Here is a 19,795-nt window from a genome sequence, read left to right on the forward strand (position 1 = left end):
ATGTTAGTAAATAAGAAAAATCAGATGAAACTCAATATGATAAAAATAAAATTTTTTTATCTCTATATATTAATTTTTCAATTAAGTTGTACCAATATTTAACTATATTTATAAGTATGTGTTTTGTACATATTTATATTTGCATTTGTTCCATATTTGATTGAAAAATGGGTCAGACTACAATGTGTAAAATTTCAAATAATTCCTTGTATTTCAAATCTTCTCCCAAACATTGAAATTTTATAATATGCTAGTTACATATTTTGGCAAGCTATTTAAGATAATTTTATATCCAATACATGTTATATAAATATAAAGACTATCATGCAAAATTACTATACTCTCAAGTTCTTAATTAAATAGAATAGAAGTAAGCATACAAAGCTACACAAAATATAGAATTTAAGTTTCACATTCACTTGATTTCAAGACTTGAGCATTTCAGTATAACCTAATGGATTTTGTCACAACGCTTTCAGTTAGCATGAGCAAATTATATACACAAATGTGCATAACAAGGAAAGAGGTACAAATAACCTTGGTCATGCAGATGTACAAGGTCTTATAGTGGATATATGATATGCATCACACACGAGCAATATTATATTTAGCAAAATATTTCAGTAGTGCTTGGTTTAGGTAGATGTCCTTTGTGCTTTTTTAAGTTATTTATTTTTTATTTATTTTGGCCTGCTGCATGCTCTGTTACTTAATTATAGGTGATCCCTGAAAGTACATGTAAGCCATTGTTGCATTGCAGGGTGCAGTTCTAGCATAGCTGTGGCAGGAAAAGGTGTGACAGAAAGAAAGATAGAAAGAAAGGAAGAGAGGTGTATCTCCATTATAGTCAGTGGCAAAACTTCCTTAAGTATATTTTGGGCTTCATTTTCATTTTCCTTTTGAAAACCATGTTGTGGGGATTCCTTGCCCCCTTCAGAGTATTGCGCAACCTTCTTAAGAGATCATTTAGCACAAGTTTCCACCTTGAAGTAGATCTTCCTACCTTTCCAGTCTTAATTCTGTGAGAAATAGCTGCAAATCGACGGTTGAGCTCGGAGATTTGGGGCTCTACTATTTTCCTGCAGTAGTCACCGCGGTTTGCCATCAATTTCGCTGCTTGATCACGTGTGGCGTCCACCTTTGGGCGGATGTCATTCATTTCAGCCTTTAAACGCTATATTCCATGAGCAAGAAACAGGGCTTTAAGTTAGTAACCAAAATTGCAGGACACAGATAGGAAGAGAGATAGAGAGAGATGTAGGGAGTGGCAGAGGAAGAAAGAGAGGAAGACATGACAAGAAGCAAGAATAGCATGCTTGCAGAGGTAAAGAGTGAAAAGAACAAAACCAATTTCAATAATAGGGAAGTAGAATTAAGCTGTGTGCCATCTTAAACTGCTAGGAAGCTATATTTTTAAGTTTCATGTATGCCTGTTTAATCTGTCTACTTAAGGAAAAATTTCTGGCTTCTAGTTATTATCTGGAAATAAGCATATTATTATGCAGTTAATCATATTTCTATTATCTTTGTTAGAAATTAACATTTATAGTTTTATAGAATTGTGTGCTTAGTGGAAAATTACAGGAAGCACATTTTTCCTATTCTTTTTGATACTTCTTAGAACCCTTTAAGTTTTTGAATATCATAGAAAAGGGTGATTCTAGTACATAAATATACTGCATTGCATATAAAAAGGAGGAATATTCTGCATGGAACAAAGTAGAGCAAGTCTGCATATTTCAAATATCCTGCTTATAGTATAGAAAAAATTTGGATGAATTTTGCCATTATATGATATTCCTTGACATAACAAGAATTAAGACACTTATCCATACCTACATATAACTCAGATAATAATAAATATTTTAAAGATATCCTAGAAAGTCTTTAGTACATTCTTACAAAAACCAAGTTCCAGCACAAAAACATAAAATGAGAGCTAAAAATGATGGTATACATCTATGATCTCAAAATTATTGAAAGACTGACATGAATTCACAAGTTGAAAGACAATATGAATAATATAATGATTTCTATAACATAGGGATATCTTAAAATTTTCAATATCTAGTAGGCATAATAAAGGAAAGACAGAAATGGTAATAATAGCTGAATTTTTAAACAGTAATAGTAATCAAACATTACTGAAAATTTTAGCAAAAAGGAAGGAGTGAATTGCTAATTTAATGATATCTGTAAAAATCAACTCTTAATTTGATTAATATAAAACATAAAATAGACATAAAGTATCAGTAAGATAGACTTTTGCTTCACAAATCTTGTTTTAGAAACCATATTTTACACCAAAAGTTAATTTGATCTTGTCACTTAAAACAAATGATGCCTGAATAATCACTTTAAAAATGAGAAAAACTTATTCTAAAATAGCTTTGTTACTTTTTTAAACATGTGCATTGGCTCGCATGAGCTGATGATAATGAACCATACCATGTTGAAATATCCCTTATTCAAATGCTCTGAAAAGTACTTTGTACTTTTATAGATTCTAGAATATTTACCCTTGTGCAATGTGATATCATGATAATTTGTCCAAGAACAAACAAAAATAATTTATATTTTATAAATAACTATTCATTTAGCTTTAAAGTAAATTTTTATAATAGATTAGAATAATTTTGTATGTGAAAGAGTGCCACATGTTGTTGAATAGTCTATTGTAGAATAACATAAATATTAAAACACCTGGGAGTTTGTACAACCCTTAATTTAGTGTTTTTAGAGCAGGCAAACTAAATGCATACTAAGTTTGATCTTTGACGCTAGTAGATAGAAAAAATGAGTATTTAATAAAGGCTGTATGAATCAACAAGAAACTATGTTGATGGTGCAGAAAATAATATTGCTATTAAAGTAAGAATGACTTACAATATGGCAGAAAAGTAATTTGTGCAACCCTTTATGGTTTTAGCACATATAGAGAGAGGTCAGACATGATACCCAAATTATAGATCTCTACAATGACATTGATTTCTAAAATGAGGAGGAATAGAAAGGAATGAATGTCGTAAGGTAGAAAATAATGATGGATGATCAAAAGATGGAAGCAACACAGGTAGAAAAAAATAAAGATATTAGGCTTTATAAAAAGTCTTTGGTATTTTGCTGTTGAAACATAATTGTCATAACAGGTACATTTTGAAAACTACTTCTCATATTTTATTTGCTACCTTAAGAATATCTTCCTTTTGTTGTGGTTTCCGTTTTTCAGATTCATCTAAAAGTTCATCTGTGTGAATGATCCACTTGGTGATATGTTCTACATTCTGATCAAAGGATTCCATGTGTTTCTGGTATTCCTGAATTGTATGGAAATATATCTAGTTAGACAAAATTCCTAAAGCATTTTTCCACTGTCTACAAAGAAAACAATGAAATATTTAAATTACCTTTAAGTAACATCAGAAATAGAAAGTAATACTAAGTATTGAAAAATATCTTGGAATTATGAGACTCTATATCAGCATATATAGAGAGCAGTTGAATTTTCAAACACAAGTATCATTCCTAATTTATTATTTTCTTGTTTTTGTTTTGTTAGCTTGCTGAGAAGGAAGAGTGAAAAAGAAATGTCGTGTTTTAAAAGAAAATGGCCCCCACAGTCCCATAGGGAATGGTCCATACTATTGTAAGACATGGCTTTACTAGAGTAGGTTAGGCCATGTAGGAAATCTCAGTGTGGGGATGGGCTTTGAGGTCTCATTTGCCCAGGCTTTGCCCAATATGGAACACAATCTCCCATTCTACTGCCTGGAGATCATCAAGTAGAACTCTCAGCACCCTGTCTGCCTATATATTGCCATGTTTTCCACCATGATAATAATGAACTAAGTCACTGAAACTTTAAGTCAGCCATAATTAAATGTTTTCCTTTAAAAGAGTTGCTATAGTCATGGTGTCTCTTCACAACAATAAAACCTCAGCTAAGACAAAAAGCTTCCTGCCTCTACTCTTACCAACAAAAGATTTAGCCATTCTTCTACTCTGGAGGTGACAGCTATCCAGTTACTATTCAGAAGCGTCAGTTTATCTTCCACCAAAGTTTCTTTCTTGCCCAATACTGTTTTCAAGGAATCTCCTAGTTCCATGACACTCTTCAAGTGAGCCTTCTGTTTCTCAATCTCTTTCTGAGTAGCCTGTAGGAAAAAATAACATTAAGATTCAAGTAATGCACTTTATGTAGAATTGGGAAATTTTGTTATACAAAAGTGATAGATATTTTAATCATAATTATATATGTTTAATAACTAAACCTAGAGATTTTTCAATTAATATTACATGTTTATTAATTTGATCATGTATTTGTTAAAGGCAGACAATTTAAGACTCATCTATAAAGCAATACCTGTAATTTGAAAATTAAACCACTACGCCTCGGTTATTTTTCTATAGCAGCATATTTAGCCTTTTGGAGATATGAATATTTTTGACACCTCATTAAACTGAATGAACTCTTCTCATAATGTTTTCTAAAGTATAAAATAAATGTACAAAAAAACTGATACAAAGAAGAAAAGTCATTTTAAAATGAAGTCTATGTCCCAGTAACCGCAACCAAAGTCAAAACAAGACAAAGATAAGAGTATATCTCTATCAGACAGTAGATTTCTTACTCCTAGATGTTATCAACAAATAAACACTTTCATCTATGGATTCTATATTTGTTCTTTTATTATCATTTTATTTTAGAATACAGATCCTGTAGTAACTCATGCCAAATGAATTTATTTACTATGAGCAAAATGATTATTTATAATGAAGGTTTTAATTTGTGGTACAAGAATGAGACAAGGATTGCTTAAAACCAATTTGTTCAGATATTATTCATGACTGTTTATTGCATTCCTCTATGGCACCAGATACTATTGTAAAATTGCCCCAGATAATACTATTAACTCTTTTTTGTAATAAGAAAAGTACCAAGTTTGGGTAGACACAACTTATTTAGAAATGAATAGGTAAAAATTAAATTTAAACCCTTTAAACATCCTGTAAATTCTAGGGTAAAATAGATTCTCTATAAATATAGATGGTAATCATTGTTATAGGTACAAAAATAAAACAGTATTGCCTTTATACTCAAGACACTTAGTTTTCTCCCTCAAGTGGTAATTTATAAGCTCCTTTTTAATTTTAAAGTGAGGAAAACATAAGATTATATTCATTATATTCAGTATGTTATATCTACATTTGTAGACATAAGAATAGCAAATTTGGGACTGCATATGTTTCATTAAGTGATAGTGTGGTATAGGAAAACATTTACCATGAGAAGAATTCTACTGAAACCATAATTGCAGCAAATGTTAACATTTTATGGGTAAAATATATGATCAGTTAGGTTCAAAAATACTAACCAATAAGCTTGATGGTTTTCAGTAAATAAATGTACTATTTCCTAGTCACAAATATATTTTAAAGTTACTCTGATTTGTTAATCATGAAGGAATGGGTAAAACAGATGAATCTTTTCTTATGAAAATTTGCATTAAAATCATCGAAATTGGGAAAATTCATTGAGATCAACTCTTCACAGGTAATAGTAAAAGTTAATTTAAGGCAAACTAAAGGTTATTTAATGGTGAGTTACACATATAAGGTAAATTGTAGAGAAATTTTAATCCAGCAACCAGGGTGCTCTGGCAAAGAAAAACAACTAAAAACCTTCTAAGGCTATATTTTCTGGATGGAATGACATAGCCTCTGTTACATTATGATCTAGATGGAATAGAGACATAACCTTAGTACACACCTTTAATTTCAAACAACGAAGTTAAGTTTAATTTGTAAAGAGATGCAGCCATCTTTAAAAGTGATATTTAATTGAGGGACAGACAAAGTAACAAATCAGAGAAATCTGTGACAGAATGAATCAGAAATAGGTTATGCCCTACTCTCACAAGCACAGACTAGAAAGAGAGGCAATTGAGACAGGAAGTGCCACATGTTCTACTATGTTCATAGCAGCCTTATTTATAATAGCCAGAAGCTGGAAAGAACCCAGATGCCCTTCAACAGAGGAATGGATACAGAAAATGTGGTACATCTACACAATGGAGTACAACTCAGCTATCAAAAACAATGACTTCATGAAATTTGCAGAAAAATGGATGGGAACTAGAAAACATCACCCTGAGTGAGATATCCCAGTCACAAAAGGACACATGGTATATACTCACTAATACGTGGATATTAATCCAAAAAGTGTCGGAACACACACACTATAAGTCACATACCATATAAAACCCAACAAGAAGGAAGGCCACACAAAAGTGTGGATGTTACAATATTACTTAGAGGCAGTGGGAGTAATCTCAGGTGGTAGAGGTAGAGTGATCTGGGAAAGAGAGAGCAGGCAGAGGGAAAAGGGGGGCTGGTTCAGATACAGGGGAGAGAGGAGAAGTTGAGGGTCAGGAGTTTGAAAGGAGGTGTATAGCAGTGGGGAGAAGAGGAACTGAGGGTATCCAGTAGAAAGTCCCAGATGCCAGGGAACCAAGAGGTTCCCAGGACCCAACAGAGAGGACATTATCCAAAATACCCAACAAAGGGGAGATGGAACCTGTAGAGATCATATCCAATGGATAGGCATGACCCACAATTGAGGCATGGGGCCACCCACCAAACTCAACAAAATAAAAATCCAGAATTCCTACTGTCAAAGATAATACAGGGATAAAGAGTAGAGCAGAGTCTGAAGGAATGGCTACCCAGAGACTACCCCACCTATGAATCCAACCCTTCTGTAGACACCAAACCCAGACTATTGTTGACACCAAGAAGAGCTTGCTGATAGGAGCCTGGCATAGCTGTCCCCTGAGAGGCTCTGGCAGAACCTTACCAATACAGATGCAAATACTTGCAGCCAATCATCAGACTGAACACTGAGACCCCAATGGAGGAGTTAAGGAAAAGACTAAAGGAGCAGAAGGGGTTTGCAACCCCATAGGAAGAACAAGAATATCAATCAACCAGATACCCCAGAGCTCCCATGGACTAAACTACCAACCAAAGAGTACAAACAGAGGGACCCATGGCTCCAGCTGCATATGTAGCAGAGGATGGCATTGTCTGGCATCAATAGGAGGAGAGGCCCTAGGTCCTGTAGAGACTGGATGCCCTAGCATAGTGGAATGCTAGGATGCTGAGGTGAGAGTGGGTTGGGGAAAGCACCCTCATAGAAGCAGGGAGCGAGGCATAAGATAGGGGGTTTGTGCAGGGAAAACTGGGAAGGGGAAAAACATTTGGAATGTAAATAAATAAAATAACAAAAAAAGTGAAAAAAGAGCAGTGGCAACAGAAAGGCGAGGGCAGAGAGGGGAGAGGGCCTGGAGGAGAGAGGAGAGATGGACTAGAAGAGAGGAGAGAAAGAAGGGAGAGAGGGAAGGGGAGAAGAGGGAGGGGGAGACCACCGAGATCTGTTGATACTTTCAGTTTTAATGTTAATATATAAAAAGTTATTAGCACTATCAGATTTTACATAAAACATATAGATGCTACTCCAAAATTTAAGACTCTTGAGCTGAAAGCATTTCACTCATTCCATTTCATATTTACCCACATTTCTATCGCCTTCCATAAGTTTCCTGGAGAATTATTCCAATGCTAGTTTTATATATGTCATAGTACACTCATTCCATCCTTTAAAAACAATACTTTTTGTAAAACTAATTTATTTTTATTTCATATTCTTTGGTATTTTGCCTGCATTTATGTCTGTGGAGCTGTTAGGTCCCCTAGAACTCGAATTATAGACAGTTGTGAGCCTCCATGTAGATGCTGGACATTGAACCTAGGTCCCCTGGAAAAACAGCCAGTCTTCTTAACAGATGAGTCGTGTCTCTAATTTATTTAAATAATTTTGAAAGGGCAGTCATTTTATACTTATATCTTTATCTCACCACAATTTATACAAATATGTACTCATTGGCATTTGATTATAATATCATTCATTTTACTAGGATATTACAGTAATTTTATTGTAATTAACATTTATATCATATTTACTAAAATGTTCATGAAGTATTAACTAATATACATATAAGAGGTATCTTAAAATGTTTTGTCTTACATGTGTATGTGTAATGACTTTAGCATTGCTCATCACAGGGAAATGGACAATTGAAATAAAACTAAAATAGAGAAATGGGGTGGTAATGGGGGGAGGATGGGGAGGGGAAGCCCATATAGAAGGGGAGCAAGAGGGGTTAGGGGGATGTTGCCTGGAAATCGGGAAGGGGAATCACAATCGAAATGTAAATAAGAAATACTCAAGTTAATAAAGAAAAAAATAGAAATGTATTATGCTGGGGTTTTTAATTTTTTCACTGATGTTATTTAATTTATTCTTTTTTCTTTCTTTTTTATTATATTTATTGGATATTTATTTAAATTTCAAATGTTATTGATTTAAATTATCTAAGACAATTACCTTTAAATTGATGGAGTAGGTTTGTATGTATGCAAGTATATATGTTTGTGTTTCACATTAGTACACCATACAATCAGGTGTGCTCAATACTTGAAGAACTTTGATATGAATTATTTTGGAGACCATGCATTATTATGTAGGGTTAATATGTATGACATATTTTACACTTAAACTGCATGATAGAATATAATGATAGATTAATATATACATATATATATACATATATAAGTTTTCAAGCAATGAATATAGACTTTTTACTAACAATGCATCATCCATTACTGAAGATTTTCATGAAAGCAGAATGTTCAGAACTAAAATTACAGCCATAACTATAATGACAGTGAATAGTGACTTCAATGGCATTTAACAGATGTTCTATTTTCTAAGTAACAGCTGTTTGATTCATTCATTGTACCAAGTTAATGATCTGGTTGTGATATTTCACTTCACACATAAATTACTATTCTCTGTTTTAAAAAGAAATGTAATTTTTCGTGAGAATGCTAGTGTAACAGACTTAAGAAATAAAAAATAGTTCTCACAGTTTTCTAGTAAAGAGGGCGATGAGATGAGTCAATTATGCCTATAAACTATGAGTAGAAATTAGATTTCTTTTTTTCTTTTATTGGATTTTTAATTTACATTTTAAATGCTAACCCCTTTCTTGGTTTCCCCACCAAAAACATGCTATTCCACTACCCCTCCCCCTGCTTCTATGAGGGTGCTCTCTCAACCACCCGCCCACTACCTCCCATCTCCCTGTCCTGACATTCCCGTACACTGGGGCATCCAGCCTTGACAGAACCAAGGTCCTCTCCTCCCATTGATGCCACACAAGGCCACCCTCTGCTAAATATGCAGATGGTGCCATAGATCCATCCCTGTGTATTCTTGGGATGGTGGTTTAGTCATGTTGAGCTCTGGGGCGTCTGGTTGGTTGATATTGTTGTTCTTCTTAAGGGGTTGCAAACTCTTTCAGCTTCTTAACTCCGCCATTGGTGACCCTATCCTCAGTTCAATGGCTGGCTGCAAGCATCTGCCACTGTTGCAAATTATTGTGGAATAACAAAAAAACCCAGGATAGCTAAAACTATCCTCAACAATAAAAGGACTTCTGGGGGAATCACTATCCCTGAACTCAAGCAGTATTACAGAACAATAGTGATAAAAACTGCATGGTATTGGTACAGAGACAGACATATAGACCAGTAGAATAGAATTGAAGACACAGAAATGAACCCACACATCTATGGTCACTTGATTTTTGACAAAGGAGCCAAAACCATCCAATGGAAAAAAGATAGCATTTTCAGCAAATGGTGCTGGTTCAACTGGAGGTCAGCATGTAGAAGAATGCAGATTGATCCATGCTTATCACCCTGTACAAAGCTTAAGTCCAAGTGGATCAAGGACTCCACATCAAATGTTACACTCAAACTAATAGAAGAAAAAAGTGGGAGGTATCTAGGACACATGGGCACTGGAGAAAATTTCTGAACAAAAAACCAATGGCTGGTGCTCTAAGATCAAGAATCGTGAAAGGGATCGTGAATAAAACCGCAAAAGCTTCTGCAAGGAAAGGACACTGTTGTTGGAGGGACAAAGCGACAAACCAACAGATTGGGGAAAGATGTTTACCAATCCTACAACTGATAGAGGGCTTATATCCAGAATATGCAAAGAACTCACAAAGTTAGACTGCAGGGATTCAAATTACCCTATTAAAAATGGGGTTCAGAGCTAAACAAAGAATTCACAACTGAGGAATGCCGAATGGCTGAGAAACACCTAAAGAAATGTTCAACATCTTTAGTCATAAGGGAAATGCAAATCAAAACAACCCTGAGATTTCACCTCACACCAGTGAGAATGGCTAAGATCAAAACCTCAGGTGACAGCAAATGCTGGGGAGGAGGTGGAGAAAGAGGAACACTCCTCCATTGTTGGTGGGATGGCAGACTGGTACAACCATTCTGGAAATAAGTCTGGAGATTCCTCAGAAAATTGGACATTGAACTGCCTGAGGGACCCAGCTATACCTCTCTTGGGCATATGCCCAAAATACAGACCCAACATATAAAAAAAAGACCATGCTCCACTATTTCATTTGTAGCCTTATTTATAATAGAAAGCTGGAAAGAACCCAGATGCCCTTCATCAGAGGAATGGATACAGAAAATGTGGTACATCTACACAATGGAATATTACTCAGTTATCAAAAAAATGACATTATGAAATTCATAGGCAAATGGATGGAACTGGAAAATATCCTGAGTGAGGTAGCCCAATCACAGAAAAACACACATGGTATGCACTCATTGATCAGTGGGTATTAGCCCAAATGCTTCAATTACTCTAGATGCACAGAACACATGAAACTCAAGAAGATGACCAAAATTCAAATGCTTTCACTCCTTCTTTAAAAAAAGAAGAATACTTTTGGGAGGAATAGGAGGCAAAGTTTTAGGAACAGAGGCAGAAGGAACACCGATTCAGTGCCTGCTCCACATGTGGCCCATACATATAAGGCCACCAAACTAGATAAGATGGATGAAGCAAAGAAGTGCAGGCTGACAGGAACCGGATGTAGATCTCTCCTGAGAGACACAGCCAGAATATGGCAAATACATAGGCGAATGCCAGCAGCAAACCGCTGACCTGAGAATGGGACCCCCATTGAAGGAATCCGAGAAAGGACTAGAGAGCTTGAAGGGGCTTGAGATCCCGTATGAACAACAATGCCAACCAACCAGAGCTTCCAGGGATAAGCCACTATCCAAAGATTATACATGGACTGACCCTGGACTCCAACCTCATAGCTAGCAATGAATAGCTTAGTAATAACACCAGTGGAAGGGAAGCCTTGGTCCTGCAAAGACCCCAGACCCTCAGTGAATGTGATTGTTGGGGGGAGGTGGTAATGTGGGAGGATAGGGAGGAACACCCATAGAGAAGGGAGGGGAAGGGATTAGGGATGTTGGCCTGGAAACCGGGAAGAATAACAATAGAAATGTAAATAAAAATACCAAGTTAATAAAGATGGGGAAAAAAGTTTGTTTGAAATATACAAAACCTAATTAAGATACTAAGATGTATATCTCATCATTCTGCACAAAAATCATTGACACTATATGACTGATACTTTCCAGCCGTGCTCACTTTAAAACCCATAATTAACTTGTAAGCATACCTCCCCAGGAACCAGGTTAATTTCTGGAATGTGAGAGTTGTAGTTCTTAGAAAATAACAAATCCTCATGGGAAAATAAAGTGGCCTATGGGTGATTCTAGCTAGGGTTCTTGGGCAGACAAGTTAAATCGAAAACCACCAAGTTTGTGTGTCCACTTATTTGTGTATGTATATTTTTTTTCAAAATTCCCAGGTGATTATATGTAAGAAACCATTGGTAAACAGAAAGACATTTTACAATGAGGTTTTATTGGATAGTAATCCTTATATTTGGAAATATTCTACATTCCACGGTATCTCCTTTGAAGAATTTGTTTTATATGTCCCCATAGTTCATATGATAAAGTTCCAAATATCAGTACCTCAGAATGTGACTCTATACCAATACGATACTTTCAGGGTTAATTGTTATAATGATATAGTGATACTGAATCTATCTGACTGATATTATTATAAGAACATTAATTACTAATGTGAAAAGCAACATGCATATCTACTAGCCAAGGGAAATTGTTTTAGAAGAAAATAACTTTCCTGACTACTGATCTTGAGCTGTCAGTCTCTAGAATTATGCAAAATGAGGGTGGGTGCTTGTTTTTGTTGTTATTGTTGTTCTTTTTATATAAACAGAAATTTGTTTTTCCAGGTTCCGGAAGGTGTAACTCTACCATGAAGATGAGGCATCTAGCAAAGGCCTTTCTGTATCATCCTGTGGTAGACAGCATAATGTGAGATAGCATCAGTGCAGGAGAAAGGGAAGGTAGCCAACCATCCATTTTAAGGCGTTTACTTGCATGGCAACTAATCTAATCCCTTAATACTGACATTAATCCTTTCATAAGGATAGAGTTTCCATGATCCAATATTTTCAGAGACTTTCCAGTTTTCAACATAAGCATGTTCGAAATGAATTTTCTAACACATTTAAATGATGGTAAGTGGAAGCTCCATACAGAGAATGTAACAAGTGAAGTTTGTGGTAACAATAGGGATTAAAGAACGCAGAGATTTCAGTGCTGGAAGCAAGGGGGCAGGAATGGAAGTATGAATAGCTCATTGGAGCTTGCCCTGGCCCACAGCTCCCTGTTCCCAACTCCCCTTGGAGAGATAACTGAATACCCAGATGCACAGGCAATCCTGAGACTGCAGGGCAGGACAGATTGCCACTTCTGCCCGCCTTTGCCCACATCCCCTGCCAAAGAGGAAACTGCATAGTGCCTTTGGACACAGGAATATAGGAGCAGTCAGCTGCAGGAGCCCCGCAGTCCAGATCTGGGTTCAGACAGAGCTTGTAGACAGGTTGGAGGTTACCATTGATAATCAAAATAGGAAAATTTAGTTCTTATAACTCATGACTTAGAGAACATATATTTTCATGGAGCTAGACGTTAGGAAGCACTCCTGTGAAATGGTCTCTAGAGACCATATCTACTGGTCACATGGTCTCTTGATAGATTTAATTTCAAATTAAAGAACAAATTTAAGCATGAAAGGAATACTTAGTTACCTGTGAAAAGATACCCATTGTAAACAACATATGTCCTAAGGTTAAACTAAGAAGATAGGTATTCCATTTTAGTATGTCTTTTTTCTCTTGTTCAACCTAACAAGATCAAGAATGCCATTTTATGAATCTTTTAGCTTCCAAATTGAATTTTCTGCTAAGCTATTATTTATAAAGAGATATGAACACTATTGCTTTCTTAATTCTTCTTCTTTGACCTTCAAATGTAATTGACTACCTGTAGGTCTCAATAGTGTAACCTATTAGGAAGATAAAAACATATGGAATTAAAGTAAAAAAAGGAAAGAGTTTAAATTAAGTAATGATGCTAATATTCCTGCTCTGTGAAAACGAATTATATGATAGACGTTAATTATTGTTATACTCTGGGTATATTCATTAAATGATGCTTAAATTGCTTCATATATTTTTTCTTTTCATTAACATATATTCACAGAACTGGGTTACATAAGGATATTTTCCCTCAAGTATATAAATTGATTTGAGTATGCAGTCTTTTGCACTCTTTGATCTCTTCTCTGCTATTTCTTCTGTCTACATATGCAGTTTTATTTTTAATTCCATGTTATATATGTATATGTGTATAAACATTCATTATATATTTACATATATAAATATGTGTTTGTATGTATGAAATCTAAGAACCACATGTGAGAGAAAATATAGATTAGCCTTTGTGAGACTGGCTTGATTCATTTAACGATTATCTTCAGTTGCATCTTTTGTCCTTAGAACATGACTTTGTTCCTTACAGCTGAAACAAACTTCACTGGAGATATATATGATGTGCTCTTAGTTGTTTGAGAATTTCATATAGGAAACACACTATATTAAACATCATTTCTATGTTTCACTGTCATTTCTCCAACTCCTCCTATATGCAATTCACCAGCCACTCTGAAATTTACAACCTCCTCTTGTATAGTTGGTGTGGGCACGCACATGTGTGCACATGTGAATAACACACAGAGTCCAGTTTCTGTTGCCCATATGTCATCTGTTTAGTCTTTCACTTGATTGGGTTGGAATGTCCTAAGATTTTATTTGAGGCTTTTGTGAAAGGCACAGTTTCTCTGAATTCTTCTTTCATTTGACATTTCTATATGGAAAGGCTACTGATCTGGGGATTAATTTTGGATTCTGCTACTTTGCTCAAAGTGTTTATCAGCTTTCTGAGTTTTCTCTAGAACTTTTAGAGTCATTTATATATGCAATCATATCATCTACAAAGAAAGACACTTTAACTTCTTCATTTCCTATTTGTGTTCCCTTATTGTCCTTCAGTTGTCTTACTGCTCTAAGATTTCAAGTATTACATAGAATACATATGGAGAGAGTGAATAGCCTGGTCTTGGTCCTGATTTTCACAGAAATGCTTTGGGTTTATTGCTCTGGGCTTGCTGTAAATCACTCTGTGTTATATTGAGATATGTCCCTTGTAGCCCTAGTCTCTGCAGGACATTCATCATGAAAGTATGTTGTATTTTGTCAAAGACTTTTCTGAAGCTATTGATTCAACTTGCACAAATTTTATTGAGAATAAAATAAACAAGCAAAATAATAAAGAGATAAAAGTAAAATAATAAAATAACAAAATAAACAAGCATCTGTGGAGGTCAGTGATCTTTATTTTCTTATACTTTTCAATACCTGACAATTAATTAACCTAAGATTTAAAGACTTGACCAGCACATTTATATTCATACCACCTGAGGTACAAATTTTCTTATTTGGTGTTCAATCATTTGACTTGTAATGCTAAATTCTATGTTTTTTACCCTACAGTAGCATCCTAGCTTAATGATTTCCAAGCTCTTTCAATAGGGATATAAAAGCTAGACCACTTTCAAGATAATTTCTTAGCTAAATCATCCTTGAATCATAATTTTAGTATACACTAAGATACTATATTTGTGTGTGGAGACTGTTTTGTTTGTGCTTTAGTAAAATATTTCCTATCTAGTCCTGAGAGCAGCAAAATGAGTTTTTAAACCATTGCTTTGTACAGTCTCCTAAGGAAGTCGTGACAATTGACTGAACCAGGACATTTTGAACCCACGATAATAAAATATCTGTGATGATGAGGGCTTACTGAAAATCAATTTTGTCTCATATTCATGAATCCCTAAAAGGCAATTTGTACAATTTGTTATATTTTATAAAGAGAAGAACAAAAATATTTGAGCTATTTTATGCCCACTTATACTAAAAGCTGCTAGTCACTGAAAGGTTTTTATGGGCTCGAAGTTTATGTAGATTTTGTTTATTTTCTCATTCTTTAGATAAAGAAGTAAAAGACCAGTAAGATACTTCCTTTGCCAAGATAATTATCTCTTAAAATATATTCTCTCTCCATTCATTTCAATGCAAGATCATTTAAAGAGAATGAAATTTTGCTCATCTCAAGTTGATATTTTGTTACCAAGTCTTGTAAGTAGATCAGGCAACATTAATTCTGGCAAATGAAATAAGAGCACCAATAATGCATGCAGCTCTTATTTTTTTATCTTTGAGAGAGAACTGATGTTCTCTACTCCATTATCTGCTCCATTATCTGAGCAAGTTTTTTACTAAGAGGAAAAACATATCAATGATTTTGCAGACAAATGACCCAAGCCTCTGGATGTTTTCTAATACCAAAGTTACTTCCTTAAATCAAAACTGGTGAGCAGACATGAGAAAAAATCTCATATTTACTGTCTCTGAAACATTTCATCTTGGACAATTTTTATAGTAGCTTAGCTTGAACCAAAGCATATAAGTATTGATTTAATCTAAACAAAAATAATTACATGATAGGGGAAAAATAAAACCAAATCATTTTTTATTCTATATCATATGATTTTCCTTATCACAATATTCTCAAATAACATATGATATTGAAATAACAGCTGTAATGTTAAATAACAGGTGTGAGTGGCTTGAAAGGAAATATAATCTAACACTATTTATTTTTTTTAATTACCATTACATATTCTCTAAATTTACACAACAAAATGGTTTTGAGTATGGCATGCTATCAACATAAATTTTTACGTAATACATTCGATGTTTTGAAAATTTGGAGTATAATGTTTAGCATCACTGAAATAAAAATCAGTGCAAATATCTTGGGATAGCTAATTAACACATTCAAATACTTGATATTTTACTTAAAATGGTAGTATGTTTATAAATGGCCCAATGTCTTAGCAAAATCTAAGATGAAAATATGCTATTAATACAAACTATATAAGTTACTTCATTTTTATTAGGACAATTTCAAATAAACTAGTAATAAATTACCTAGGAAAAATTAAGTAACGATGGTTGACTTTAAATTCTAGGCAGCAATAAACATCTCTCTGGCTGCCAGAGAAATGAGAAGAGTTTTTCCAGATAGAATGTAGGCCAGGTGCCCTTTGGTGATAGAATGATAGAACCTTCACAGGCCCTTTAGATTATAACTTAGTCAATATGCTAAACTGTTCACACTCACTATATCTTGATATGTCTCTTGCTGTATGTTCCATGCATGTATTCTATTTTGAGGTAAACTAATAAAATATAGAATATTATCTCTTTGAATGATAGATTTGAATTTTTAAATGTATGTTTCATTTGAACTATCTATAGTTGTCAATAGATATTTTATACAAATTTCATGTAATAATTTATATAATTTATGTAATTTAAAGAATTCATTCATAAACTGCGTATTCAGTGTATGCTTTGGAGAGAGTTTTTTTTAAGTTTACTATTTTAATTATCAGATTTGAAAAATACAGTTAGCTCTTTATTAATTCTTAAGAAAAAGGAAAAAAAGAAGCAAGATAATACTGATAATTTTATTACTTCTAGACATTACTGTTTGTATATAAAATCACTTACTATGAGTTTTCATATGTGTTAAAAATAATTTTCAATAATATGGGATATACCTTTCCCCAGGCAACTTCAGAATCCAAATTACTTGGCATTCCTTCAACTGCTGATCTCTTTGTCAATTCTGTATCTGTGGCTGCCAGCCATTCCGTTAAAACATTCATTTCCTTTCTCATCTTACGTGACAACTTCAGGCATTTCTCCAACTGTTGCTTTTCTCTCGGTTACCTAAATATATAATAATATATTAAATTTGGCACTTCATAAGTCAACTTTTGTAGAGTCACTTTATTAGAATTTTTATAGTTTGTAAAATCACCATTTTCTTACATGCTGCTTTTCATCCTATCATATAGTTGGGAAATTTATAGGAAGTTAAAATATCTTTAGCAACAAGAATGCTTAACCAAAATACAGTGTCTTGTACCTGCTGCCATGATAGAAGCAACACTATAAATTATGTCAATTTGTTTCTTAGTAAAAAAGCAACATTTATGAAAAAACCAGGATAACAGATGTCAACCAGAAGACATGACTTATTTTTCATAGAAGACCTATAGTTATTTGACAGAGAAATGGACAAACAGGCTTACTGTCTTCAAAATACAAATGAGTGCTCCTCTTGCTAGACAGGTGGTATCAAAAGGGGAGAAAGAATATTTCTGTATGGAGGTAAACATTTATATAACATATAGAATTTTTTCAATTTTATCTTCACTATATTTTAAAATTACTTTTCATAAACACTGCTTTTCTATAAACAGACTTTCTAACAAAAAAGTGCAAATTATTTTTAAACCCCCAAATTTCACTCTCATAAATTTACTCTTATGGGTTAAAAGCAGGATCTAAAAGAAAAGCAAGTAAGAAGAAAAGAAAAAAATTCTCTATTAGAAAATTAGCAAGTATATTCCTCAAGTGACACAAGGAAATATTGTAATGGGAAAAACAGCAGAAGCTTCAGTCAGTGTCATATTAATTTGAAATCCTTCCTATATAGACAGTATTTGTGTTCAGCATAAGATGTTAATAAATGACTTAATAAACACTGTATATGTAATTATATGACAAAATTATATTTATATTACTACTTTGCTGGCAAACAAATAGATTTATTTATTCAGTTAATTAGATTTTTGTTCCTTTTTTTTTGCTTTGTTGTTGAGACAGGGTTTCTTTGTACTTTCCTAATTGTAACTTTGTAAACCAGAGTGGCCTGGAACACTGAGATCTACCTGCCTCTGCCTGCCAAGTGCTGGGATTAAAGTTATGGGCTGCCATAACCAGCCCAAGATTTGGTTTTATTAATACAATATCAGAGAAATAAACTTATAATTAGTCTAAACTGTTACAAAATCATATAAGAAAATAAACAGTATGAATGCATATTTATGCCTCAGTCTCTAAAGATACACACAGACAAACAGACACTGTGTGCATGTGTGTATTGTGTGGCTACTGGCATGAAAACTAAAAGTATGTCTAAAGTGCTTAACCTGTTTCAATAAAAATGCTGATATAAATTTCAAATATTCAACAAAATTTATGAGAGATATATTTGACACACACACACACGATGTTTACATTTTGGATACAAATTTAATTTGTTAAATGTATATATATATATATATATATATATATATAGCCATGTATATACGTCTTCATATGTACTGTGGGTGCATAAGCATGAGAGTTTCTGCCTGTGCTTATACACATATACATGTATGTGTGTGGAGAGCAGAAGACAAGTGTCATCTTCAGGAACAGTGTCTAACTCCTCTCTCTGGACATGTCTGTGGATCACAAAGTAACCTAATGATATTGCCATTTAGCTCAGGATTATTCATGTCTCTGTATCCCAAGCATGGAATTATAAGTATGGGCCACAAAATCCAGTATTTTTATATGCATTCTATTAATTCACCTAACTCAAATCCACATGCTTGTCAGACATCTGCTTCACTGACTCAGCTATTCCAACCCCTAGTAGACTCACTATGTTATTCTTTTATCCATACACTATTTTTGGCTGGTGGGTGGTAGTGGTTTGGCGCTCTCTCTCTCTCTCTCTCTCTCTCTCTCTCTCTCTCTCTCTCTCTCTCTCTCTCTCTCTCTCTGTATGTGGGTGTGTCTGAACACTTACATGCATGAACTTTCTTAAACCATAGAACACATTTCCAATACAATTACAAAAATGTAGGAATTGTTTCTCTCCTGCAATGTTGGGTCTTAGGGACTGATTTTGAGGCTTGAAAGCAAGTTTCTTTACCTAATGAGCCATCTCACATGCCCAGATCTAATATTTTAACACACTTTCAGTTATACTTTTTATCCAAGGGAATTATAAGTATCAACCCATTTTACTGAAAGAACTTTTTGTATGCAGTAGTATAAAAAACTTTATAATGTGTTTCCATGTATACCTATTTCATTTCTGTGCCTTATTAATAGAAAAGGATTCCAGATCAATATTTTAGAGCAATCCTATTTTCCTAAGATCATGTGTTATTGATTTTTATTTATTTTATTGTGTTTATTTGAAACAAAGTAAGTTTTAAAATACAGGAGATACTGCCACCTTAAGGAAAAATTTTGCATTGTTTTTCTCAGAGAGAAAGAAAAAATATTTAAAAAGAACATCATTGAGACTAAATAACTTAGTAATATTGTTTTAATATACACTAACAACTGTATTTTGAAGATGGCATTGGTATTCATGCTTATTTCAAAAAAGTCAAAGCATAGTGAAGAAATCAGGAATGCAGGCATTC

The 19,795-nt window shown here is 34.0% G+C and overlaps 1 protein-coding gene across 1 annotated transcript in view; it reads right to left on the bottom strand.

The window, feature by feature from the left end:
* LOC116889196 (dystrophin-like) overlaps positions 1-19,795 on the bottom strand; it is a 37,074-nt gene that overhangs the window by 15,085 nt on the left and 2,194 nt on the right. Inside the window, exons 2-5 of the mRNA XM_032890354.1 lie at positions 17,081-17,252; positions 3,975-4,154; positions 3,189-3,317; positions 1,004-1,174 (exon numbers count right to left, since the gene is read on the bottom strand). Coding sequence (XP_032746245.1) covers positions 1,004-1,174; positions 3,189-3,317; positions 3,975-4,154; positions 17,081-17,200 — 600 coding nt within the window. The 5' untranslated portion in view covers positions 17,201-17,252. The remainder of the gene's footprint in view (positions 1-1,003; positions 1,175-3,188; positions 3,318-3,974; positions 4,155-17,080; positions 17,253-19,795) is intronic.

This window comes from Rattus rattus, chromosome X (genome assembly GCF_011064425.1).
Source record: "Rattus rattus isolate New Zealand chromosome X, Rrattus_CSIRO_v1, whole genome shotgun sequence".
In the NCBI taxonomy this organism is placed as follows: Eukaryota; Metazoa; Chordata; class Mammalia; order Rodentia; family Muridae; genus Rattus; species Rattus rattus.